The following is a 24,188-nucleotide window of genomic DNA, read 5'->3' on the forward strand; positions in this document are numbered from 1 at the left end:
ATGAAATGTAAGAATAATTTATAGAAGAAGTATAAGAATAACTTAGGAGGAAGTTAGTCAAGAAAAACACTCACATTTGCATACTGTAGAATGAAACTGTCCATGATATCTATTAATGCACTATGACTGTTCCCAACCACTAAATATTTTATCCTGCCTTGACCAATAGCTGCATGTGACTATGTAAATTAAATAAAAAATGCAGTTCTTCAGTTGCATTGGCATATCAAATGCTCAATAGCTACATCTGGCCACTGATCACTGTACTGGACAGTGCAGATACAGAACATTTCTATCATTGCAGAGTTTTATTGGACAGTACTGTTGGTATGATCCTGTAACGTGCCATGATAATTTCTCTCTTTAATAATGACTTCTTTTTTTATTGAGAAAAGAGAAGTCTGAACCCAAGTGTCCTCATCTATATAGGTCAGGGTTTAATGACATGACCTCCAAGTATTCTTCTAGCTTGCCAGGTCTAAGAATATTTTTCAACGAGTGACAAATTCTGAATTTACTAAAATTAAGAGGAAAAAAAAAAACCATACAGCCTTGTGAAAGCAATTTAAAACAATGAATGTGTTTCTCCTCTTGTACACTTACATTATCTGTAGGCTCAGGGATTTGGGAATTCATCAAGGGAAAAGATATGACCACACGGTGGCAATAGCACACAATGAGCTCCATTTGAGAGGTTTGCATGTGGAAGGGAGAGAGGTGGATGGGAAAGTCTCTCCAACTATGAAACCTTCAGTGGCTTGGGGCCACCACCCAAAAGAGGAAGAAAGCAAGGGAACTCCAGGGGGAAAGAGGAATCAGAGATGGGAGGTTACATGTCTAGGTGATGTTACTCTGCAACATAAGGGTCAGATAGATGGAAGGACAGCAGTGACAAGGGCCTTTTATAATCCTAGGGTTTGTTTAGCTAAGGCTCTTCATATACAGAACACAATGCACTTCAGATGGATACAGTGGTTTTGACTGCGGACTAGAGAAAAGGTTCATCAATGATAATAAAACAATTTTGGCAATATGAACAAATAACTAAGCTGCCTCATTTAGTCAGAAAATGTATCAAATGCCTAAAACAGAACACATATACATACATGCAGACAACTTTATGACTCATTGTTGCTATAGGAAAAGTTATATGAATTTGAGATTTCTTCTATCCAGATAGAATTTTCACAAGTGAGGACTATATAAATTCTTTAGGCTAAATAGTTCTGATTGTAATCAAAATGGTATAATAGTTCTACGGCAAAGTTTGGATTTTTTTTTTTTTTTTGTCTTTAGCATGGAAAATTTTGTTTTTCTAACAATCTAAGTTTATAATTTTTTTAAGTTTTTACTTATTTTGAGAGAGAGAGTGCACACACACCTGCATACATGAGCAGGGGAGGGACAGAGAGATAGAGGGAGAGAGAGAATTCCAAGCAGGCTCCACAGGGTCAGCACAGAGCCCAATGCAGGACTTGAACTCATGAACTGTAAGGTTCATGATCTGAAACCAAGAGCTGGAAGCTCAACCAACTGAGCCACCCAGGTGCGCTGCTAAGAATCTAAGTTTAGAATGGGAACTAACATCATTTGCTGTGACTACGGTTGATACTACTATAGATAAGCAATAAAAGGACTGAGGCAGCGCAAAACAAATTTTACAAATATTCTGTGGTTTACTGACAACAGGATTGAATGAACAAAAATATTAATAGGCAGATAATATTAATGGCTGCTGACGTTAACACAGAATGAGCCTGTCCTCAGATACAGTATTTAGACAATAAGACACAGGCAGCTGACATGGAAATTCTATAACACTTTCAAATTAGGGACTGAGATAATTAGAGACAAATGTGAAACACAGGAAAACTATTTTATGGAATCTACTGTGTCACAAAATTGATGGTACAATAATTGATTTGCAAAGAAAAACTGGTACAAATAGGACTATTAATGGAAAGGATATAACCAGTAAATGACAGTTAATTTTAAGGATGCAATGACTTCATATTAACATGAGTTGTGAAATGAATTGTAGACCTATGAAAGATTGTGTAAGATCCAAGTTCTTGACTTCCTCTACTAAGAGATTTTCAGCAAAGATCTGGCAACTCAAACCTTTAAAAAATTATTTAAACTACAATGGCTCCATCATCCCATTGAAACTTATTTTTCCCTTGGTGTAGAATTTTGGAGAGGCTACTCCCTGAGAACTCAACTCTGCAGTTAGAGGTATCTGATTTTAATTGTGTACCTCTAGTTGAGCACATTATTAGGGACTGGGTCTTGGTAACTAAAGTCACTAGAACCTTCTTCCTCTTACCCAAGTTCTTGGGAGGTTGATTTCTTCATGAGATAGTTGCTGTGGAGTCTGTCCCAGAGCCAGTAGAGACATACTTATGGGCTATTTTTGGACATCACAGTTTATTGCTCTCCTTTGGAAGGTACTGGATAAACACAGCTGAAAATTCTTGTTCTTTGGGCTCCCCCTTTCTAGGATATATGTAGACTATACCATCTGCCCTGCCATTTTTTTTTTTTTTTTTTTTTTTTTTTACTTTAATCATCTTTATTGTCAGATCTGGATGCTGCTTCCAAATCTCTACAGCATGTTTTATTCCTTTTCTCTAAGCTCCAAACGCTCCCTGTTTATATATCTATGTCCCCCACGGTGAAATAAACACTAATTATGCTTCACCATAACTACCTGTTTACCATCTCTCTGCCTGGAACAAAAAGCTCTTTGAGGGCAGGTATCATTTTTAATTGCTGTTCCATACCCAGTTACTGCCTGGTATAAAATGGATGCTCAAAAAATATTTGTAAAAGGAGTGAATGAATAGTAGACTTTGGCTAGTCTCGTGAATCCAAACTATTTTCCCTCAGAGAAAGCAACTTCACAAATTTTAAGGAAAATTCACCTCACCTGTTATGTATGAAGGGCTCCACTTCGCACCATCCAAGGATGCCTGTTTCCTAAGGTTATACATTTTGGACTACTTCTCAAACTGGGCTTCCTTGACCCTTTGGTCATCTTCCCCGGAATGATGTGGGCTAAAAGGTCACAAATTGCCCACCAGCCCCAACATCTGTCCCTCACCTCACTATTATAGCTACATTGTGAAATTAAATGTATCATGGCAAAGGTAGGTCTATGAATAGGCAACATATGTTCCTGAAAGGACATCTGTCCTTAAAAAAAAAGGCTCTTCTACTTTTTCATATATTTTTCAGCCCTATGCAGAAAATCAACTTGATTTCATACAAATTAATGAAAACTGAAATGTTTGAACAGGAGGTTAATTACTAGCTACCATGAGCAAATGTAATAGAAGTAATAACAGCTTCTGAAATGCAAGGTAATTGCTGACAAACAGAAAAGATTGTAATTTGGAGGGGAGAGGAATTGATTTTAAAAGGACTGTTGGGTTTCCAAAATTCCTAGTGAAGAATTCATCTGTCATCCTTATTATGGAAATTAATCCCATGTCAAAACTAGCTGAGTACTGAATACCAGGCAGAAATGCTGACCAGCTAATTTTTAAGCTAAGAAAAGTGTGGTATCAGTATGTAAGTTTCCCCAAGTCTTTTAGACATTAAAGATGTATTTACAGTTAAATGTACGGCTCACTTCTCAATATATTAACAAATACATAGTTCATGTAAAACATGCAGACATTTAAAATTGACTTAACTTTGAGTTCTAATTCTGATTTTGCTATAACAGCAAAATTGTAACTACGCAGCACACAAAAACCATATAATTTGTGAGAAAGTCTGTTCTTTTCTCTCTGCTCCTATTTGTCTAAATTACAAGGCCAAGTTGTTTGTTTAAATTTTTAATGAAAATTGTGCTCTTATTTATCAGCTGTTTGTTTTTTTATGCCATAAATCATTACTTGTTCAAATACTTACTGAAGATTTAGGTCAAGAAAGCCATAATATCGCACAAGTTATACAAATGTTTGGATTTATATGCCTACACATAAAAAATATATATAAATATCAGTTCATCTAAATTATTCCCCAATTTAAGATCTGACCAGAAGACTATCGTGATTTAATATGTAATTCTAAGGCAGCACAATAAAATCATAAGCCACGTGTCACTTCCCTTTGCCAAGTTTATCAAAGTGGAAAGAGAGGATGGTAAGATGTAATGATAATAATATTTCATATGTATTAAGGCAGAATTAGGCTGCAGCTACTCACATGAGAAAAGGTAGGGGGAAAGGATTATGAAAATAATTCGAGGATTCCACCTTGTTACAAGTTATTTTCTTTATCTAACGGCAGTTTTCAGACCCAGGACAGCTAAGAGACACTAGACACCTTAGTAGCCTGTCTTCCTGTCCTGACTAGATTAAGGTCACGGGTATACCCAACTTCAAAGAGCTGCCTCTGAAAGAGCCTAGCACTACCTTTTCCCTGCTCAAGCTCCAATCAGAAGAGAGGATCAAAACCACAGGCTGCCAGAACAAACACTGCACTGGCTCCTTTGTTTAGGAAGAAAGGCAAGGAGTGAGGTTTTTTGGTCAATTCTAAGAAACCAGAAGGGGCATACCTAAGGGCAGGTCACATGAGTGCAGGAACTCTTGAATCTACCAAAACAACCATTGCTACCAACTACTCCCTCCCAGACAGAATTCATCGTATGAGGCCTTCAGTGTCCCCAGAAGTCACGACAGTGTCCCCAAGAGGGCAGAAAGGCTCTTTTCCTCCACCAGGTAGAGGCACCTTGCAAAGTGGACCATTTGGTCTCTGCTTGCATCTGACTCGTCCATTGCCACAATCAAGAGGTTACCAGGGATCCTGCTTTGCCTTCATTTTCAAAGACATAGGAATTCCAGGCTTCGAGGGGATTGCTGCCTCCCAATGGAGAGTGGGTGATAAACGTGATTAAAACTAGTTTCATACTAAGCAAGGGCAGTTTCCGTGCTCCTTTTGCACTGATTTCCAAGATGCTTTCCAACTTCCTCCACAGCTGACTGGATAAAATGCTTTCGTAGGCACTTTCGGTAGAATACTTCAATTTTCCTATTAAAATAATGCATACCCAGCTCGCTAATGAAAACCACTTAAAAGATTTTTTTTTTTTTTTTTGGTAAGATTAACCATCATTTCCACTCAAAATAAGGAGGAAGCCATAATTAACCATTTCGTAAAGTGGTCATTTAAATGGCCTTTGGGGGTCTGCTTTAGAAATTTGGGATGTGTTTAAAATAAAAACAAAACAAGACGAAAGCAGTAACACTATGCAATATGTGTTTGGCTGTACACGCATTTTTATAAAATAATAATAAAGTTTAAGGTTATTTTACCTGTTTTGCCAGTCGCCAGTCACCTCTGCTGGGTGCCAGAGTTCCCCGGGTTCAAGGACCCTCTCCTCCCTTCCTGCGTGGCCAGGCCCCCTTCTCCCCATGTAAGGTCCTCTGCTTTCTCACTACCTGGCCATGGGCTTCCAGTTCAGGGATTTCTCTTTCCACGTGCCCAGGCCACCTGCCTAGCCCCCACTTCCGAGGCTCTCTCAACGTCCCAGGCCCCAGTGCTGCCACCTGTGTTCCTTCCTCTTCCTGGGCCGCTAGCTCGCTGTTCCTAGACCCGCTTCACGCAGTGCCTGCCGGAACCCGACTGGGAACACCACTTGCGAACCTAAAACCCCAATCTCTCTCGCCCTGCCGGGTCTCATGCACCGGAACCGAGCCGGCCAGGTGCGGCCTCTGGTGCACAAGGATCCAAAATGACCGAAGGCAAGCCGCCACCATGGACTGGAGGCCCCGGCTGAAACCTGGGGCCAGCCCGCTGCTTCCCGGCCTCTCTCTGGGAGGAAGCGTAGGTGTGTGAGCCAGGGACTGGGAGCGAGCCGCGCCCTCGGGCGGGCGCGGTCAGGGCGCCGCAGCCTGCGCAGCCCCGAGGGCCCCGCGTAGCTCTCCCGAGCCAAGGTTCTCAGGAGCGGGCCGGGGAAAAGACGTTAGCGGGAGGAGTTAGCGGCTGTTGGAAGAACGGGTTCACGGAAACAGTCCCTTCCAAAGCCCTGGCCATCGCGGGGTGGGCCGCCTTCCTCCCTCCCAGGCCGGGGGCGCTGGCCCGAAGGGGCGCGTGTGCAGACCGCGACCGCCTGCCCTAGCACGCCCGGGCAGGGCGGTGCTGGGGCAGCTGGGGACCACCGCCCGTTGGCCCCGCCCGGCTCTGAACGCCCAGGGGTCGCGGCGCGTCCGCCCGAAGCGTGTCAGGTGAGGAGGTCGTCATGGCGATGCGGCCCCACAGCGCGCACGCCCGCTGCGGTTGGCATGGAAGCGGCCCCCGCGGGGCCCGGGAGCGCCGCTGATTGGCCGCTTCAACAGACGCGGGGGAGGGGGGGTTGAAAGTAATTAGCGCTGAGCGCCCCGGCCGCCGCCGCTGGGAGGCCAGCGCCCCCGCTGGAATCTATTAACACCTCTGTCCCTCCCGCCCCCGCCCCGCCCCCGCCCCGCCCCCTCCGGCGGCCCCTCATTCCCAATCCTCGTGTGCACTTGCTAATTGTTCGAGATTTATATAAAGATATAGAGCTGAGAAGAGCAAGGCCCTCTGTGGGTTCCAAGCAGGTTTTGGGGCCTTCTATCTGGTGGAAGGAGGGCCGCGGAGGAGAACCCTGCTGGTCATTTGGGAAGGGGACGTACTTTCCCGCAGTGATGTATCCTGGGTCTTTTGTTTGCAGGGAGGTGGGTGTGGTGCGGGATAAGATAAGCATAGCAGTCGGGAGAGACTCGAAGATTCGAGCTTGTGGTTTCAGACTCCCGATTAACGTGGCGTTTAGTATCCTGGCTCGGAGGTTTGTCAGGATTAATCTCTCCCTCCAGCCGTCACACCAGGTCTTGGAAGAAAGCCTTGAGAGATTCAAATCACTGTTTTGTTTCAAGGCAGCTTTGATCACTTCCATCGTGGCTCACGCTTTTCTTTTCAGCCCTAATAATTGTAGGGAAAATCATATATCTTAGTGCTCTCCCTCCTAGATATTCACTGCATGCGTTGGAGCCCAAGGTGGAATAGGTTACTAACCGTTGGCTTGTCTGTTTCTCCTTCTCTAGCTGCACCCCGTGGAGACCGAGGGTATGCATTGCAGCGGCTCCAAAAGCGGAGTAGCCCTAGTTCCACTGTCTCGAGGTCCTGATGGCTGTCAGATGGTAACCAGAGCCCAGCTTGGCCAGGATCCCCCACAAAGAACAGTGCTAGGGGTGCTAACTGAGAATGGACAGTACAGGAGGTCCTGTGGCCAGGTAATGACTGAGAACTGCTGTGGAAGCTGGTTGTTGAGAAGGGCTATTACATCATGGTGGGAGGTGGGTTTTTCTTGCAGTTTTACCAACAAATACCCATGAGTATTCCAGCCCTGGAATCTGGACGATAGGGACATTGATTTTGTTAAAGATCACTTTGGTCCCCTTTCCAACCAGAAATAGTGAATTATTTTATTATTTTTCTAATATCAAGGAAATAGCTCTAGGAACTGTTTGAATCTTTTAAGTATACGTAAAGCCATTTAAGCACTGGGCTAAGAGGAAACATTGATGCACCAAAATAAATTATGGAACTGGGGTTCCTCCAGATCAGAGTGGTGTTCAGACTGACATAGGTTGTGCCTGAGGCAATCCTGAAAAATCTTTGCTGTGTTCATTGGAGATGGTGCTAGAATCCGGATGGGATAAGGCTAGGTGAAATTACTTCAAAAAGTGTGCCCTGCCATCTGCATCCTACTGTATGACTTATGTGTCCCTGATCTTATGCAAGGTGAACTCCCCTCCACTCCCCCAACATGTGCAGTATACCTTATGCCCTCTTGCCTCTTCTAGGATGTCATTCCAGCAATTCCTCTTTCTCTCCTCAGTCTTGTCTACTCGGTTAAACTCAAGCATACAAATATACTGTAATTTTTTTCCATCTTAACCTTTCAACTTCACAGCTCTTTGTAGTGACTACCCATGTTATAGCAATAATTCTTGACTTTGTCTATCCTGCTAGACTATAAACTCCAACAGGAGGAGGATTAGGATATCAGGGTCACTTGTTCTCTTTTGACTCAGTTCTTAGTCCTGTCCTTACTTGACTGATCTGGCAACGTTTGACATAGTTGATTTTTCTTTATTTCTTGAGGTAATTTCTTCTCACTCCGCCTGGGGAACACCACTCTCTCCTTGTTGTCTACGTAGGTCATTGGCTGTTCAGCCCCAATATCCTGTTTCTTCTTTATCCAATCTCTAAAAGAATACTCAGGGCTTGGTATTTGATCTGAATCTGCAATGTACTCCCTAAGCAGTCTCTCAAGCCTGTTAGCATTAAGTACCATCTGTCTGTTGATGACGGATACTTTTATCTCTGGTCTGGACCTCTTAGCTATATTACAGGCTCACGTATTTAGTAGCCTGCTTGACATCTTCTCTTGGACCATGTAATAGACATCTCAAATTTGTGCAAAACCAAACACTAACCCTAGCCCCAAATAACTGTTCCAAAAGTCTTCCTCATCTCAGTAAATGGAATATCCATCCTTCCTATTATTCAGCACCAAAACCTTTGTCATCTTTGACTCTTTTTCTCCCACCTCACATCAGATTTTCTGGGAAAATAATATTGGCTCCTTTTTAAAATGTCTGGAATCTCTTTACCTCTTAATCTTTACTGCTGTTAACACTGGTTCAGATCCCTCTTGTGTCTCACTGAGAATTTGCAACTTTCATAACTGGTCATCTTACTCATCTTACTTGTTCTCTGTACATATACACAGCCAGGGTGATCGTATTAAAACAAATCAGATGATACCACTCCTCTGCCCAGTGGCTTCTCCAGTGGCTTCCCACCTCTGAGTAGCAGACAGTCTTAAATGGTCTGTGGTAAGGCCGACCTGATCTGGCTTCTCTTTTCTTTCTGACTTTGTGACCTACACTACTCTCTTTCTCACCCTGCCCTTTGCTGCTCTTTGCTCTTTGTCTGCTCTTTGCTGTGTCTCTAAGACATACTTGAACATCCAGGCATTTACCCATGCTGTTCCCTCTGCTCAGAATGCACTTCCCCCCTGTATTTGTGTGACTTACTCCCTTACCTCATTCATATCTTTGCTCAATTCTGTCTTCTTCATTAGGACCTTCCATGATCACACTGTTTAAAATGGCAAGGACTCTCTTTTTGCTGTGTTCTTCTCCTCCAAAGCACTTAACACTATCCAGTGTAATAGATCTTGTCTTATCTTTACCTATCCTCTGAGCTAGAGTATGAACTCCATGAGGGCAAACCTTCTTGAACATTTTGTTCACTGCTAAATTCTGGGCACCTAGAACAGTGTCTGGTACATAGTAGATGATCAGTAAATATTTATTTAATGAATATATGTCTCATCCCACATACATATATCTTTGAGCAAAAGTCAAACTTGGTAGTAACTTGGAATCATGGTTCTAGTAACTTATGATTTTGGTCCTTTATATATTCCGTTATTTCTTTTCTAGTACTATCTTAAGGAGTTTTTTTTTTTTTTTTCTTACTAGAAATAAGCCAGATATTTAATTTGCTAGATATAAGGGAAAGTTATGGAAAACACATCCTAACTTGAAAGTAGCCTCTAAAGGAAACACCAAGATTAATTATAAACAATAAAATGTTAATACAGTAGCTAGACCTAACATTTTCATAAATATAACTCAGATTCATAAACCTTGCCCACCTACCCTGGTTCAGCTGCATTCAGGCCTTCCTGCATGACTCACGGTAACGTGCTTGTTCATGGAGGTTTGTACGCTGCAATGCTACAGGGATAAAGAAAAGGGATTGAGAGATAGATTTCCCCGAGGTAATTACATTACATTATGTCATACAAAAGATTCTATGGCTTTGTAAGAGAAGTTAGTAGTATGAGTTTCTAAAATGATCATGTTTCTAAATAACAGGGTATAAAATGGGAACTTTAGAGGAGCTTACTGACTAAAAGCTATTTAAGGAGGAAGACTACAGGAACTCAGTGACTGTGTGTGAGAGCTTTGCTGGTACTTACGAAATCCCATAAAGCTACAAGTATGAAAGGCAATTAACAATCCCCTTCTCCCCTTGTAATACCTATTTCATTTTGGAGGAAAGCTATGCTTTCCCTTTTTTCTATAATCTTGAGTCCCCTTTGATAAATACGTGAGGAAGATGACAAATTACAGGTAGCTCTTTTCCCAAATGTCAGATGTAGACAAAGATAAGGGAGAAGTCATACTTTCGAAGCTTCATTTTCTGAAATTAAATTGCAGACCTAGATATTTCAATTTAAGCCTCCTTTCATCTTCCCAGCCTCCTGGTTTGAGTCACACAGGCTTACATCACCTATACAATCTTTGGGGTGACCTCTGATAAAAAAACTTAACTCTCTTCTAGGGGATTACAACAATCAGGTGTTTCTCTGGATCAGAAAATGTCATCCCTCCAGCTGGAAAGAAAGTGCTTGCTGACTGCGGGGGCCAGGTGCCAGCCAAGCAAGGATTTGATATCTACATGGATGAGCCTGAGCAGGGGGACGGAGACAGCTGCACAGGGAGACAGGGGATGGCATTTGAGGATGTGTATGAGGTAGATACCAGCACACTCCAGTCAGACCTTCACTTCCTGCTGGATTTTAGCACAGGTAATCTGACTCACCTAAGGCCGATGGTACCCCGTGTTCATAATTGCCTACAGCATTCAATAGCATGTAACTAGCAGGAGAAATCCATGATGTAATGACTTATTTTCACAACTGCTTGTGGAGGGTTAGTGGTTGGAATGAATTTTTAAATTCAATGTCTTACCTGATAATGTTGAACCCCCACAGTTTCCCCTATGCTGGTAGATTCATCTCTCCATTCCCAGTCTGAAGATGCATCAGATTTTGGTACAGATGTGATAAATGTGACTGAATATGCTGAAGAAATTCATCAGTACCTTAGAGAAGCTGAAGTGAGTTTTCCAAATTCTATTTCAATTTCCAGCACCCAAAACATTTAATAATAAGATAGTTATAAACTCTTGGCCATAACCATTAGTGAGGAGCATTCTTATGACATCTAAACATAGGAAGATCTATGAAAAATAACAGTTGTGAGGCGAGTAGCAATTACCTGGACTATTTCTCCATGATTCAGAGGGGTTGTACATTAAGTATTTCACTCTTAGTAATAAGCCATATTGCTATTTCCACCCCTCCTTTAAGTTATTTGTTATCTAATTGGATTACATACTTTTTTCCATAGTAAAGATTTCTTTGGCTCTTGATCAGTGTCTTCTTAACCTTTGCTCACGAGATTCTTTTTTGAAATAGCAACTGTGCTGTGGAGTGATCTTTATGATAGGGCAACGATTTAAGTGTCAAAACTCTTTTTCCACACAGATAAGACACAGGCCCAAAGCACACTACTTGAGGAAGCAACCAGACATCACAGAAGGCATGCGAACAATTCTGGTGGACTGGCTGGTTGAGGTCGGCGAGGAGTATAAGCTTCGAGCAGAGACTCTCTACCTGGCCGTCAACTTCCTGGACAGGTTTCTTTCGTGCATGTCTGTTCTGAGAGGGAAATTGCAGCTTGTGGGAACGGCAGCTATTCTTCTGGCTTCGTAAGTGTTCTTTCAGCTTAATGTAAGACTGCAGCCTGTCAAAACGCTTGATTCTGTTTCCCTTTTATTGAGGAAATGCAGTGCTTTATAACTAAAGCTTACTCATACCTCCTTGATAAAGTATCATCATTTTTGCAGTATTTACTGACAAACTGAATCTTAACACACTTTCACTCTTCAAATCAGGTATTTAAGATTATAGCAACAAGGTCAGTATCATGACTGAGGCAGCCATCAGCTCAGATTCAAGATCCAATTTAACTTTTGCAGGGTGGTCTTTTGACTGCATTCTAATACAAAAATATTTTGGTTATATAAAAGATTTTGGTTATAGAAAAGCCATCTTCAGGATCTAGCAAATGGTAATAGCACAGTTTATTTGGTTACAATTTCAGCTTGTTCCTGTTACTATCAGTCATTCATAATAATAGCTCATTGTGTACAAAAAAGAGCTGGCTTGTGGCTGAGCTGCCTTTAATTAAGTGACCTGTGGTGGATGGTAGTTTCTTCTATCTTTTTGTCTCAGATATTCTAGTTAATATGCCTAGAAACTTGCCAAAATTCCCCTACAGAAAGCAGAAACAAAAACAAAAGTTGGTAATAATGAAATTATATCATTATTTTATTCTTGGATACATAGCCTCACTTGCTAATTCATTAGGGAATTTTGAACATGATCTTTTTAAAGACCTAAGTTCTAAGGAATTTTTGTTCAACTGTTGTGTTCAATATAACATTCTTTCCCACAAGATGAGTGAGTGAGGTCTCTAGAATTAAGATGAATTTATCTGTGTGTCTGTCATTCGGAATCTTTCAGCCTATCAGAGGCCAAAACCTAAAAGCCTCAGTTGGAAATTGTTTCTGTTACTATTCCTAGCGATAAGTACAACATTAATACTCACGTTCTGGTTCTGGCACCAAGCTCCTAATATTTTCCAGGCCAGTACCATTTAGTGATACTTAAGTGGGTATGCGGATAAAAAGTAAAGAAGTCTGCGAGGGCCACACAAGAGGCATGGTGGTGAGAATGCAGGTTCCAAGCTTTACTTCCAAAAACTCTCTACCTTTCACAGGAAATATGAAGAAATATATCCACCTGAAGTAGACGAGTTTGTCTATATAACTGATGACACTTACACAAAACGACAACTGTTAAGGATGGAACACCTGCTCCTGAAAGTCCTAGCTTTTGATCTGACCGTGCCAACCACTAACCAGTTTCTCCTCCAGTACTTAAGGAGACAAGGAGTGTGCGTCAGGACTGAAAATTTGGCCAAGGTAGGCCACGTGACTTCCAGGAACTTAGGAGCCAAGGAGAGTAAAAAGTAGTCTTTCCTGATCATCCTTCAGTTCTTCCTTCCTTTGTAGTTCTTTGTCTCGGGCACAGAAAAACTCTTTAGGAATGCAAGAGAGCTAATCTTAGGACCATGATTTGTGGTTCCAAGACATTATGGTTGATCACGTTTGGTAGGCATGGATTGTCTAATCACCCAACTCTTAAAGAAATTCAAGTTTGGAAGCTGTTCCCTTGTCGGATACAGACCACACGCGAGCAATACCTCTTCTTAGGTTTACAGAATGGGAACAAAGTAAATGCGGTTTTTATTTGGCTCTAATCTTATCCTGACGTATTAAGTGATGAAGCATTATTTGGTCATCTGAGGTTATAGTACTTGAGTTGAAGGCACTGAAGTATTGATTTAGAAAACTTGCGTTCTAACCACGATACTATGAGCTAGTATATCCGGTATGTATATGCTATGCAAAAAGTAATATGGGTACGTGTAAGTTTCACAGTATGTTTCTTCTAATCTAACAAGTTCTCAGAGGTACTGTTCTAGCCTCTGAACTGAATGCATTTGCCTGACAAATTAATAGCTTCAATATGGTTGTGTTTTTCCCATTGGCCAAAGACTCTTCCACACTAGTGGCCAGAACAGTGCTACTTTACCTGACTAGCATAAGTCTGTAGTACTAGTATAAGATAAGTTAATCTATGATACATAATGTGCAAGTGGACCAAATACTTGTATACTGACATTTACTACAACATAAATGTTATTCCGGTTATGGACAGACATAGCAATTATTAACTTGAATAATTAATAAAGTGAATAATTTTGAGCATCTGTTTTTGTCTGCTCATCATTAGATACAGGATGAACAAAGATAAGACGATTGTTTTTCCCTTGACATTTCTAGGTTTACGTGTAACCTTAGTCACATTTCTAATTCCATTGGGATTTTCTCTCTTGTGCTTAGTATGTAGCAGAACTGAGTCTACTTGAAGCTGACCCATTCTTGAAATATCTTCCTTCATTGATAGCTGCAGCAGCATATTGCCTGGCAAACTATACTGTGAACAGGCACTTCTGGGTAAGATTCTACTTCTTTCTAGATGAGATTCAAGGCCTATGTAAAAATCTGTTCAGTAACTCCCAAGGCTTAGAGTGAGGGAGAGTTGGTTTAATAAGGAACTGGTTGTCTTGCCAGCAGATTCCAATATGCCACTGAGTCCTACAGGTCAGCCTTTATGACTTTGACTCAGTGACTTGGAGTAGAGATTGCAGGAAGTCAAGGAGATGGTGTTGGCATGCTTATTGAAAAGAAGCAGGCCTGGAAACCCCAATGCCCCCCTCATACAAGGTGAGCAAAAGTTGTTGACTTTTCCCCTCTGTGTAAAACAACCTGGATCCACTTAGGATGGTCAGAAGGTTGCAGCAAGTTTTCAAGGAAACAGGGCAGTTAGTATTGCCTCTCGGTCCAAGAAGAGGCAAGATTGAAAATGGATCCCTTGATTTGCTTCTGAAGGCTTCCTTTTGTGTTGAAAGAAGTGGTGTGTCTACTTTTACTTTCTAGAATACTTATTTACTATCCTACTTTTCACTAAGAATCTTTCATATTCTATGTAAATATGGTGTCTGGTAAGTAGAGGCTCTTTAGGGACCAGTAAAAATCCTGCTCATGAGGGAATAGGTCAAAGTAACTTGTCCCAAACCGAGCATTATAAATAATATAAAATGAGCAAATTGAGAACTCTGACTGTTCTTCCTAATATTTTTTTTCTAAAGTCACTGAAGGAGGATTACAGTTTCTTTTGAGACGAATGTGGATACTTCCTAAGTGATCAATTTCCTTTATTTCACAGTTTTATCTTCAGCTTTCTGATAATCTTATGAAGTTATATGATGCAGTTTTTTCTTTTGTCTTGATTAGCCAGAAACCCTGGCTGCATTTACAGGCTATTCATTAAATGAAATTGTGCCTTGCCTGAGTGAGCTACATAAAGCATGCCTCGATATACCCCATCGACCTCAGCAAGCAATTAGGGAGAAGTATAAGGCTTCAAAGTAAGTTTCTGAGATTTTCTTATCTGGGCTTACTGATTTAAAGCTTTAATAGGTTATAGGAATGTCAGAATTAAAAATAGAACAAGTCGGATCTCTAGTACTAGGCTTGCATGTTAAATCAGGGGAAATCAGTTGAGAGAGGTCCAGATGTATAATTTGTCAGTTTGTAGTACATACAGTCGGACAGCTTTCTTCCTTTCTGTTGAAACTACTTCTGTTCAATTACTGTTGAAAGTTTTCTGTGGCCCAAGATTTTACAACACTGAAATCCTTTGGGTCTCATTTCAGGTACATGCATGTGTCTCTCATGGAACCACCCGCAGTTCTCCCTCTGCAATAAGTTTCCTACTGAAGCACTTTCAGAACTTAATCTCCATATCAACAGAATTCGTCTTAACTTTTATAGGTTTCTGCAGGTTGGATCAACTAGTGTTGCTACAATATAGATGACATATTTTTAAAAATGTAATTGTATTTAGGTTTTCTTAGACTTTGGTAGCTTGTACTGTCATCTAACATTTTTTAAAGAATAAACAAAGAACTTGCCTTATGATCACGAGTTAGACTTATTTACTAATTAGGATGGCTGATGTACTTGCCTGGAGTTTTAGTGGGGAGCATTCTAAATGTCCTCTCTATTTCAAGGGTTCTCCTAAGCTGGTTTCATAAATCTGGCCTGCTATTAGGATTAAGTGTTCTGAGGAATTCAGAGATTTTCATGTTTGGTAAATGGCTATCCCGAGGGTTTTTCCTTCCTGTCTCTTTACTTTTCACATAGCTCTCCATAAATGGGAAAAGGAAGGAACCCCAAGCTCAGGGATATAAACAGGCACTATCTATTCCAGCTTACCTCCTGGACCCTATGGAGTAAAGACAGTGAGTTGAGGACTGAGTGTGGTCAAGGTACTTCTGAAGGGTGATTTACGTTTAATTCTACTCCAGGGACGTGACACTCATTTTGTAGGTTATGTCAGTGTGTAGTTTTGATTTAGTCACCCATCAAGCATATATTTCAGCCTTAGAAGATGCTCAGAGAGATGGAAAAAGCAAATTTCACCACAGGGTGGGACTTCAGAACAATGAAGCTGACCCCTCATAGTTGTCCCTGGGGAGATGTCCGTGCTAAGCTCTGCCATAGCTCCGATTATCCTACAGTTCATACACAGTCCTATATGGCCCCTTGCAGCAGCACTCACATAGTATGCAAGGTGAGGAAAACTGCCAAAACATTCATTTGTTGCAACTTTGTTTTAAAGATTGGAAGGAAAATCAAGAGTACACTTGACCCGATGCAGGGTGGTACTTACTGGGGACTGAATGGAACTTTTGTAAATGTCAAACCAGGAGGCCGTGGGCACACATGAGCTTTCTGTGCTGTGTGCCCCGTCTCTAGACCTGTCCCCGGGCTCAGTCCCCATGGCTCTGTGGAGGCAAGAAGGACAGGAAACTTGTGTTTTCTAGATCCCTTTACATAGAGAAGATTAGACCCAGATAAGTTTTGGTAAAATGGTAGTAGATGAAATTAACTCCAAATACTAAGTTTCAAGCTCTAATGAAATTATTAGTATAGAAATACAGCCGTATTTTCAAATTTTGTGAAGACTTTTTTAAGTACCCACAAACTCTAAAAAGGTTTTAGCATTGTCTTTTTTTCCCTCTGCAGATAAACATTCTCAAGGTCTCTCCATTTCTGGTTCCACTGAAGAAATCAACACTTCCCAAAGTATTCTGTGAATTATTTTCCATGAGTTTCACCAAGGGGATACAGGACCTATATCACTACCGAGTTTTCTGTTTTTATGTTCTATAATCCGCAATTTGTAATGTCACATTCTTTTTCTTTAAAAAAAAAGTTTTTTTAAATCTTTATTTATTTTTGAGAGACAGAGTGTAAGCAGGGGAGCAGCAGAGACAGAGGGAGACACTGAATCGGAAGCAGGCTCCAGTCTCAGCTGTCAGCACAGAGCCCCACGTGGGGCTCGAACTCATGAACCAACCGTGAGTTCCTCACCTGAGCCTAAGTCAGACACTCAACTGAGCCACCGGGGCGCCCCTGTCATGTCACGTCCTGACTTATGACTGGGCACCTTTCTGTTCACTGCATAGATGTGCTTACCTTCCAACTACCCTGTGGACTTGACAGTGTAACAGACATGCACTATTAGGTGAGCCATAATATTGCCCTCTCCTGAGGAGGCAGTGGGGGAGGCTAATTCAGGCTAAGGCTTTCGTGGTAGAAGTGCTGTGTTTGTCCCTTTCGGGCCTTAAAGATTTGAGGGACCTGGCCAGGGAAGCTTCCTCTCATGCTCTGCCAGTTTACACGGGCCAACCAACTCGCTGTGAAACCTGCCTGTCTCGAACTGCAGCCATGTGGAATCCTGACAAAATAACATTTTCTTTTGCTAGCGATATTCTTGTTCTGGAATGTTTTGCTTCACCTAGAAGAGACCTGAGAAATAGTCCTTCCTTATGAATTATTTTGCAAAGGAGGATTTTGTTGCTAACCTGGGTCCAAAATTTAACCCTGACTTTGGGTCACAAAACCATACTAAGGGACATAGAGGTCTGAACCCATAATTCTTATGTTCTTTGCTGCCAGCGATTTGCACACACTCATTCCCAGCCCCCAACACACACACCCACCAATTGCAAAGAACTGGTTCTCAGTGTTGACTTGCTTGTCTTATTACTTTTTTGTGTCCCTGAAATACTTTATTTAAAACTAGAATACAACTGTCACCTGTGGCCCTCCCAGCCAGCCGGAGAGAGAATAGCAGCCTTCATTCAGTGGCCCTCCTTTCAACCCATTCTTTTTTCTCCCCTGAATTTGGTGTTGGTCACACAGGGTTTTTATACTTCATAAGAATATGTGCATAAACAATAACGTTTCCTTTTAAAATTTAATGATTGTTGACTATCTTGCATATCCTTCAGTGATAAGTGTTTTAGGCTTCTCTGTATTTGGAGACTATCTGGAGAATCCTAGTTATTTATATACTATTGTGGAAGGTTAAATGAATATACCATGGTTTTTCTGTTCTCTTGATTTTCCCACATCTTTTTCCCTGCCCTGCCCCACCCCAGCCACTACTTGCCAGCCAGTGAACGCAATTGGTTGGGACAGGGCTGTGGATGTGGGAGTATCACACCCGTCTCTGTGGTCTCTTTGGCCTGTGGCTTCAGGCCTTTCCCACAAATTGAGGGGCCTTTGTTGAAGTGGGCCATGAGAAAGGATAATGGGAACCACATTTGCCCACCCATTATCAGGAGCCAAAGAAAGAAATTGAATATACCCAAGCTGCTCTGTTGTTTCTGTCATTCCAGTAAGCTTTCCCCACGAAAGCGTTAAAACATCTAGACCTGATGTAGCACTAAAACCTTGAAATTGAAGTCCACACTGTTTGGCTGAGAGTTCCCTTGCCTAGGTACTCTCAGGCTTTCTGTTTCCTATGTCCAGATTGAGGGGATGGGACATACTCCTTGGGGCTCATGGCTGTGACCCCATTTAGCCTCCTGCAAGGACAAGCATGCAAAACCTATGGTCCGCCGTTAAAGTTTTACTAAGGGAGGACTTTCCCTTAGAAATAATAAATGACTTGTATTAGTGATTGTGGACTTGATGGTATTCTTAAAAAACTGAATGGCCAATGCTCAATTAACTAGTGTAATGATGCGAAGAGGCACACGGGGAAAGGCATGGGGGAAAGGGGCTATGGGAAGGAGATCATAGGTAACACAGAGAAGTTAAAACAAGTCAAACCAGGATCTGTGGATTGAATGTCTGTCATGAGGATGAAGCTTACTGGGGCAGGTAGTTGAGTGACTGGGCCCATGGTCCTAGTCACCTTGTGGGGTAGGTGTTCACCCAGGCTATACATGTTTGCTTCTCCTTAGTTGTCTCCTCCCCTTCACTCCTCTCCTTCACTGACTAGGTTTCCTGCTTACATCAATCAAGATATTATTTGCATCAATTTATTTGCTCCTTTAAACTTGATCAACCAGATGAATGGTGTGGCTGTTTACACACTGCAGTGAACACAGTGGAATGTTGGCTGGTTACTATTTAGTTTCAGCCACACGCTACAAATACATATATATTCTCAACTGATTCATAATCCTATTAACTTTTCATCCTATATGTCCTCCCACCCTCCCCAACGGTTGATCTTCACATCGACTGCTCTTTGCCTGCATCATCAAGAGTTACCTATAGAGGCATCCTCCATGTAACATCCATGCCAACCTCCCATCTTTTATGCCCAGTGCATGGACTATCACATTCAAAGACAACCAACTTTTCCCCCCACTGGTTGGTAGGCAAAGGGAGAAAGAGGATACCAAAAGCCACAATCTCAGCAGGGAATCTGCAGTTGTTATATACATGCCCAAGGCCCTGTGGAATTCCTTTTAACTGCATGGACAGTGCATATATAGTACATAAAACAGAGCACAGCTGAACTCACTCTGATAAAGCCCTGACTCAGTTCATGGAGGCAGTGGGTCGGGACATGTTTGTTACCACATTCAAATCCCACAGTGGAAGCCTGGATTCTGGAACCACCCGCTGCAGGAGCTGTGTGTATCTTCTGTACCCCCTTGTTTCTCCAAGCAGCTGATGCTGCAGTTACAGACTCAAAAATAAAAGGAAAGTGCTATCAGGGTCCCTGCTCTGCTATGCCAGTCCCACACTGAACTGGAGATAAGCAGTGAGTGAAATGTCTGGAACAGATGCCAGATGGAGGGAATGGGGCTGGCTTCCGCTTATCAGACTAAGCTTAACCTACTGGCAAGGGGTTTCTCTCCTCAGTTTAATTAACAATGAGAGAGAACTACAACCAGATACCAATCTGTGGTGTTGGGTATGTCAGTCTTCAGACAACTTATTTCAAACTTTTGTCATCTAAAAATGTGCTTTCTGCTCTTCTGGTGATTAACAGCAGCTCATTCTTTTATAAGAATTGAAACTAAGACGCAGACAAATGCAGTGAAAGGCCAGTACTGCCTTTCTCTTTTCACCCAGGAATTTATCCTTCACAAAGACCCTTAGGAGACCAGGGTCCTAATTCCAACTTGGCTATTAACTGAGTGATGCTGGTGGTACTAGGTAAGTTGACTGCATTGATTGCTTTAACCACCCCAAACCTGTGTGGCTCATCACATGACGGGTTCCTCTCTCATGTCACTCTCCAGTGTGTATTAGGAAAAAGGGGGCCTTTGTTTTCACATGACCATCCTTACCCTGGAGTGACCCACTGAATTCTTGTTTTCAGCAGGTGAGGGAATAGAAACATGGAGAAAACATACCTATTCTTACTGCAAAGGCCTGGGAACTGTAATTGAGCTGTAAGCTCTGGGAGAAGGGCATTCAGTGTGGATAAACAATCAGTCCTTGCCTGTGGGCATTTTACTTAGGGTCCTGACGTTAATCCCATCATGAACTCAGAGTTTGATTGGATGAGTCTTTGTTGATTTTGAGTGACTTATCCATTTTTACTATTTCTCTCCAATCTGAATATGGCCTTTAAAATGACTGACCTTTTAAACCAACCACTTCTGAACAGTAACATTTCTTAATAATGGATGTGATATGCCAGTTACGTATTTTCTATTATGCATCTCAATATATAATTACTGAACGTGAGTCACTTAAAATTCTGGGTGCTATGTCACCTCTTGGGAAACACCAAATTCAATTATCTTAAACTCTTCCCAGTTCTGTGGTAAATTTGTAATGCTTCAAAAAGTAAATGCCAACAAGAATTCACTTTTTTATGTGTCTTAAACTTGATGGTACTTGGGCAGGAAATATGAAGGCTGGTCATGAACTGCATTGAGAATGGCACTATCTTAGGATGATCAAGGGCCACAGAGAGGGGTGATATGGATTTAGGCCTTTACAATAATGGGATAGCATCTCTTTTCAGCCTTTACCCTATCCTTCCTCCTCAAGCATTAAAAGCAAGAGCCAGGGAAGTCGGAAGATTGACATATCTGTTTAGAATGAACACTTTGATGTGGCAGTTCTGACATTTAGGGGAAGAAAAGGGCTGGAAAAGGTGCCTAAAGTTGAGATGATACGTCACACTAGAATTTCTCACGGAAATAAAACATAATAGGGATTATGTTCCCGATGCCTGCATCCATCTCTGTCCTTATCCCCCTGCTGTCACTGCCTTAGCTGAGCCCCCGTCATTTCTCAAATGCACCCACCCCTGTAGCAACCTCCTAATGGCTCTTCAGTTTCCTTTTCCATTTCCAGAGTTTTCCGAAGTAAAATTGACGGTACCTCTTTCTTGCATCTAATTCTTCAATGCCTCATCACCACTGGAATAAAATAGGGGGCACGTAGGCCCTTCATTAGCCAGACCCTGCCCACCCTTAACTAACAGCTCCTGCTTTAGTAAACCCTGCCAAGTTACTTGTGGTTCCCTGAATAGGCCATGTTCTCCCTTCCCGTATTCTCCCACACAGACTACTCTCTATTTGAAAAACATTTCCCACTTCCCAAAACCTTTTGGCTACCTCTGAGGTGATTTTTCAGAACCAGTGTTTGGCTTTACCTCCCCATCAGCCTCAGGGTAAGTGTCTCTCACTGGCTATTAATTGTCTGTTTGCCCTTGTCTATCTTCCCCTAGAGTACACATTTCATCCCTATACTCCTAGCATCAGGCTTCATGCTAGAGATTCAATAATATTTTGTTGAATGAATGAATGCATTATTCTTTTTATAGAAAGTCACTAGCCCTCAATTTAATCCAGTATAAAGTTATATTGCTGAGAAGTATAAAACCTTTCAAAGTACATTTGGATAAAATGAGTTTAAAAGGAGAAGTTGTGGGGCACCTGGGTGCCTCAGTTGGTTAAGTGTCTGACTTCAGCTCAGGTCATGACCTCACGGTTCGTGGGTTCGAGCCCCGCATCAGGCTCTGTGCTGACAGCTCAGAGCCTGGAGCCTGCTTCAGATTCTGTCTCCCTCTCTCTCTGTCCCTCTCCTGCTCATGCTCTGTCTCTCTCTCTGTGTCTCTCTCAAGAATAAATAAACATTAAAAAATTAAAAAAAAAAAAAAAAAGAAGAAGCTTCAACCGAAGGTAAGAGTGGATGGTATCAATGTACTGTCATACAAAGTTCATTCTCCTCATAATTCTTTCATTTATTGTAACATAAGAAACTAGAACATAAAGGGAAAACTTTCATTAGGGTCTTGAAACAAAGGCATTTCTTAGATGAGAACTGGGAATACAGTGGCTTTTTGAGAGACAGATCTAGGGCTTTGCTATCTTTTTGGCCTTTACATATTTCTCCATCTGTCTTACAGGGAAGATTTTTGCCGTCAAAAGAGGTCTTCCTGAGCTGCCATTTAATGAGCAACAACAGCTTTATTTTGCATGTGCTGTGATCTATCATAAATCATATTTGCTTTTGAAATGCAGAAAGAAGAGCCCTTTTAATGGAAGGGTTTATTCTTTGATCCCTTAAAAAAAAAAAAAAAAAAAAAACTTTGGCTTTATGGCAGAATGATAGGGGAACACCATCAAGGCCCACCAGAAACAATGATGAATGCAAGATTGTTTGTGCTTATGGAGCACTTCAGTAGCTAAGGCCAAACCAAAGGTACTGAGCTCAGACTAGGGAGCGAGGATGGTGGGTAGGGGATAGTGGGTGGGCAGGAAATAGATGCAGACAAAGGGACTTTTAAGCGATAAGGAAAATTCTTCTAGAGCTCATTCATCATGGAAGATATTACCTCTTCCCTAAATCCTGGGAGGTGGAGAAAGGCCTTCTTGCCATAACAGCATAGAGCTAAGCTTTTAGGTTTTTGAAAGAAGCTTTGCAGAACCGACATCTTCCTATGGATCCTGTATTGTATGGATTGTTATGTTAGTCAGCTTAGGCTAAGCTATGCTGAAATAACAAATAAGGCCCAAATTCCAGTGGCTTAAAACAAGTTGGCCAGCTTGTCTGTGTACTTGCTTTAAACAGTGACTCAGGGCTCCAGGTTGCTTCCATCTTTCAGCTCTGCCAACCTGCTTTCAGATGCATCCATGCTTTCAGATGCAACCTGCTTTCAGATGCATCCATGGGTAAGAGAACACGGAGAAGACACAAAGGAACTCAACCACCCTCAGGCTAGAACTGCACATATTTCTGCTGACACAGGGGCTGGAAAAAGTAGCTTAACTTTTTGACCTGGGAAGAGGGAATGGTTAGATGAACACATACCAAGGGCTGTAAGTAACAGTTAACATCTTTCTGGAGATTCTCTGTTGAATTTGAGAGTTAGGAATTAGAAACAGAAACAGCCTGGGCAGTAAAACTGCATTCTGAACTGCAATTAAAGCAAAAAGGTTACTCTTCAAGCATGGAATTTTGAACTATTACAGACAAGGATGGTAGGCAAGAACAACAAAAGAATCAGAACAAGAATGGAATAGTTACCCTGGTGTACTATTTCCCAGGCTGTGTTCTGGGGGACCCTAATGCTCCTCGAGACGAAGATCGTGAAGGCTGGGAGGGGAAGCGTAACATGTGTGTGCTGGGGAGGCATTTTTCAGTCAAATAAGCCTGGTGGTTAAACAGTTTAAATGATTTCTCTATTATTGGAATTCTCGCAGTCTTTACCTGGCCATGATAATGCACCCCTCACATCTCCTTTTGAGGGGAACATAGCTGACCCAGGGTCCAGCTGTTGTGCTCTGCAATCCCTTGCTGTGTTTGGAGGGAAGGCTGCCCTTTCCTCTGGCTGCTCCCGATGACTGGGCACAGCAGGGATACTAACGGAAGATCATTACAAGGAGATCTGGCATTCTTCTGACTGCTGACTTGGGCTCCAGGACTCCTAACAGTCTTCTGAATACTTTCTTAGCATCACGCCGCAGTCTGAGTCTCTTCATTTCCAACCCTCCTATCTCCCTTCTCTCCTTCACGGGGCCTGCATTGTGGTCTGAAGGCTCCCCTGGCCTCCTCCAACTCCATCCCCTTTTTGTCTCCCAGGCAATTTGCCCAGTAAATCTCTTGCACATTTACTCCTGCCTTGGTGTCTGCTTTTGGGTGGCCCCCAAAAAGAGGGGATAGACAGTATTTCCCAGATGCACTTGGCCAGAGAAAACGTTCTTCACACAAACCTGTCATGTTAAAAAGGCCACTAATATCTCAAGGAACACGATTGGAAATGCTGCCTTAGAGAAAAGGGCAATTAATTAATAATTAAGCCATCTACACTTTAATTTGTATGTTAT

At 42.0% G+C, this 24,188-nt stretch overlaps 2 protein-coding genes across 6 annotated transcripts in view; one reads left to right on the forward strand and one right to left on the reverse strand.

Moving 5' to 3' along the window:
- Nucleotides 1–5,511, reverse strand: part of SPART (spartin) — a 90,771-nt gene extending 85,260 nt beyond the window's left edge. The window contains exon 1 of the mRNA XM_045474086.1: nucleotides 5,325–5,511. The gene's annotated coding sequence lies outside the window, so the exon portion shown is untranslated. The remainder of the gene's footprint in view (nucleotides 1–5,324) is intronic.
- Nucleotides 5,512–5,722: 211 nt separating this feature from the next.
- On the forward strand, nucleotides 5,723–15,504 carry CCNA1 (cyclin A1). 5 transcript variants are annotated; one of them, XM_045474109.1, is made up of 9 exons: nucleotides 5,723–5,839; nucleotides 7,071–7,259; nucleotides 10,390–10,636; nucleotides 10,823–10,947; nucleotides 11,378–11,601; nucleotides 12,675–12,879; nucleotides 13,864–13,977; nucleotides 14,818–14,951; nucleotides 15,240–15,504. In XM_045474109.1, the coding sequence occupies exons 2-9, from the start codon at nucleotides 7,095–7,097 to the stop codon at nucleotides 15,289–15,291; spliced, it is 1,266 nt and encodes a 421-aa protein (XP_045330065.1). In that variant the 5' UTR covers nucleotides 5,723–5,839; nucleotides 7,071–7,094; the 3' UTR covers nucleotides 15,292–15,504. The 5 variants fall into 5 exon arrangements, with proteins under 5 accessions (XP_045330065.1, XP_045330084.1, XP_045330093.1 ...); XM_045474137.1 differs by lacking the exon at nucleotides 5,723–5,839 and adding an exon at nucleotides 6,003–6,236; XM_045474144.1 differs by lacking the exon at nucleotides 5,723–5,839 and adding an exon at nucleotides 6,442–6,572.
- The last annotated feature ends 8,684 nt before the right edge of the window (nucleotides 15,505–24,188 follow it).

The sequence above is a fragment of the Leopardus geoffroyi genome, chromosome A1, assembly GCF_018350155.1.
Source record: "Leopardus geoffroyi isolate Oge1 chromosome A1, O.geoffroyi_Oge1_pat1.0, whole genome shotgun sequence".
NCBI lineage: Eukaryota > Metazoa > Chordata > Mammalia > Carnivora > Felidae > Leopardus > Leopardus geoffroyi.

What these genes read in the sequence shown, in the direction of transcription:
- CCNA1 (XM_045474109.1), top strand. Translation starts at nt 7,095, where the DNA reads ATGCATTGCAGCGGCTCCAAAAGCGGAGTAGCCCTAGTTCCACTGTCT. An exon ending in AGTACCTTAGAGAAGCTGAA is followed by an intron (nt 10,948 to 11,377) that starts GTGAGTTTTCCA and finishes TTTTCCACACAG; the next exon opens with ATAAGACACAGGCCCAAAGC. An exon ending in GGACTGAAAATTTGGCCAAG is followed by an intron (nt 12,880 to 13,863) that starts GTAGGCCACGTG and finishes TCTTGTGCTTAG; the next exon opens with TATGTAGCAGAACTGAGTCT.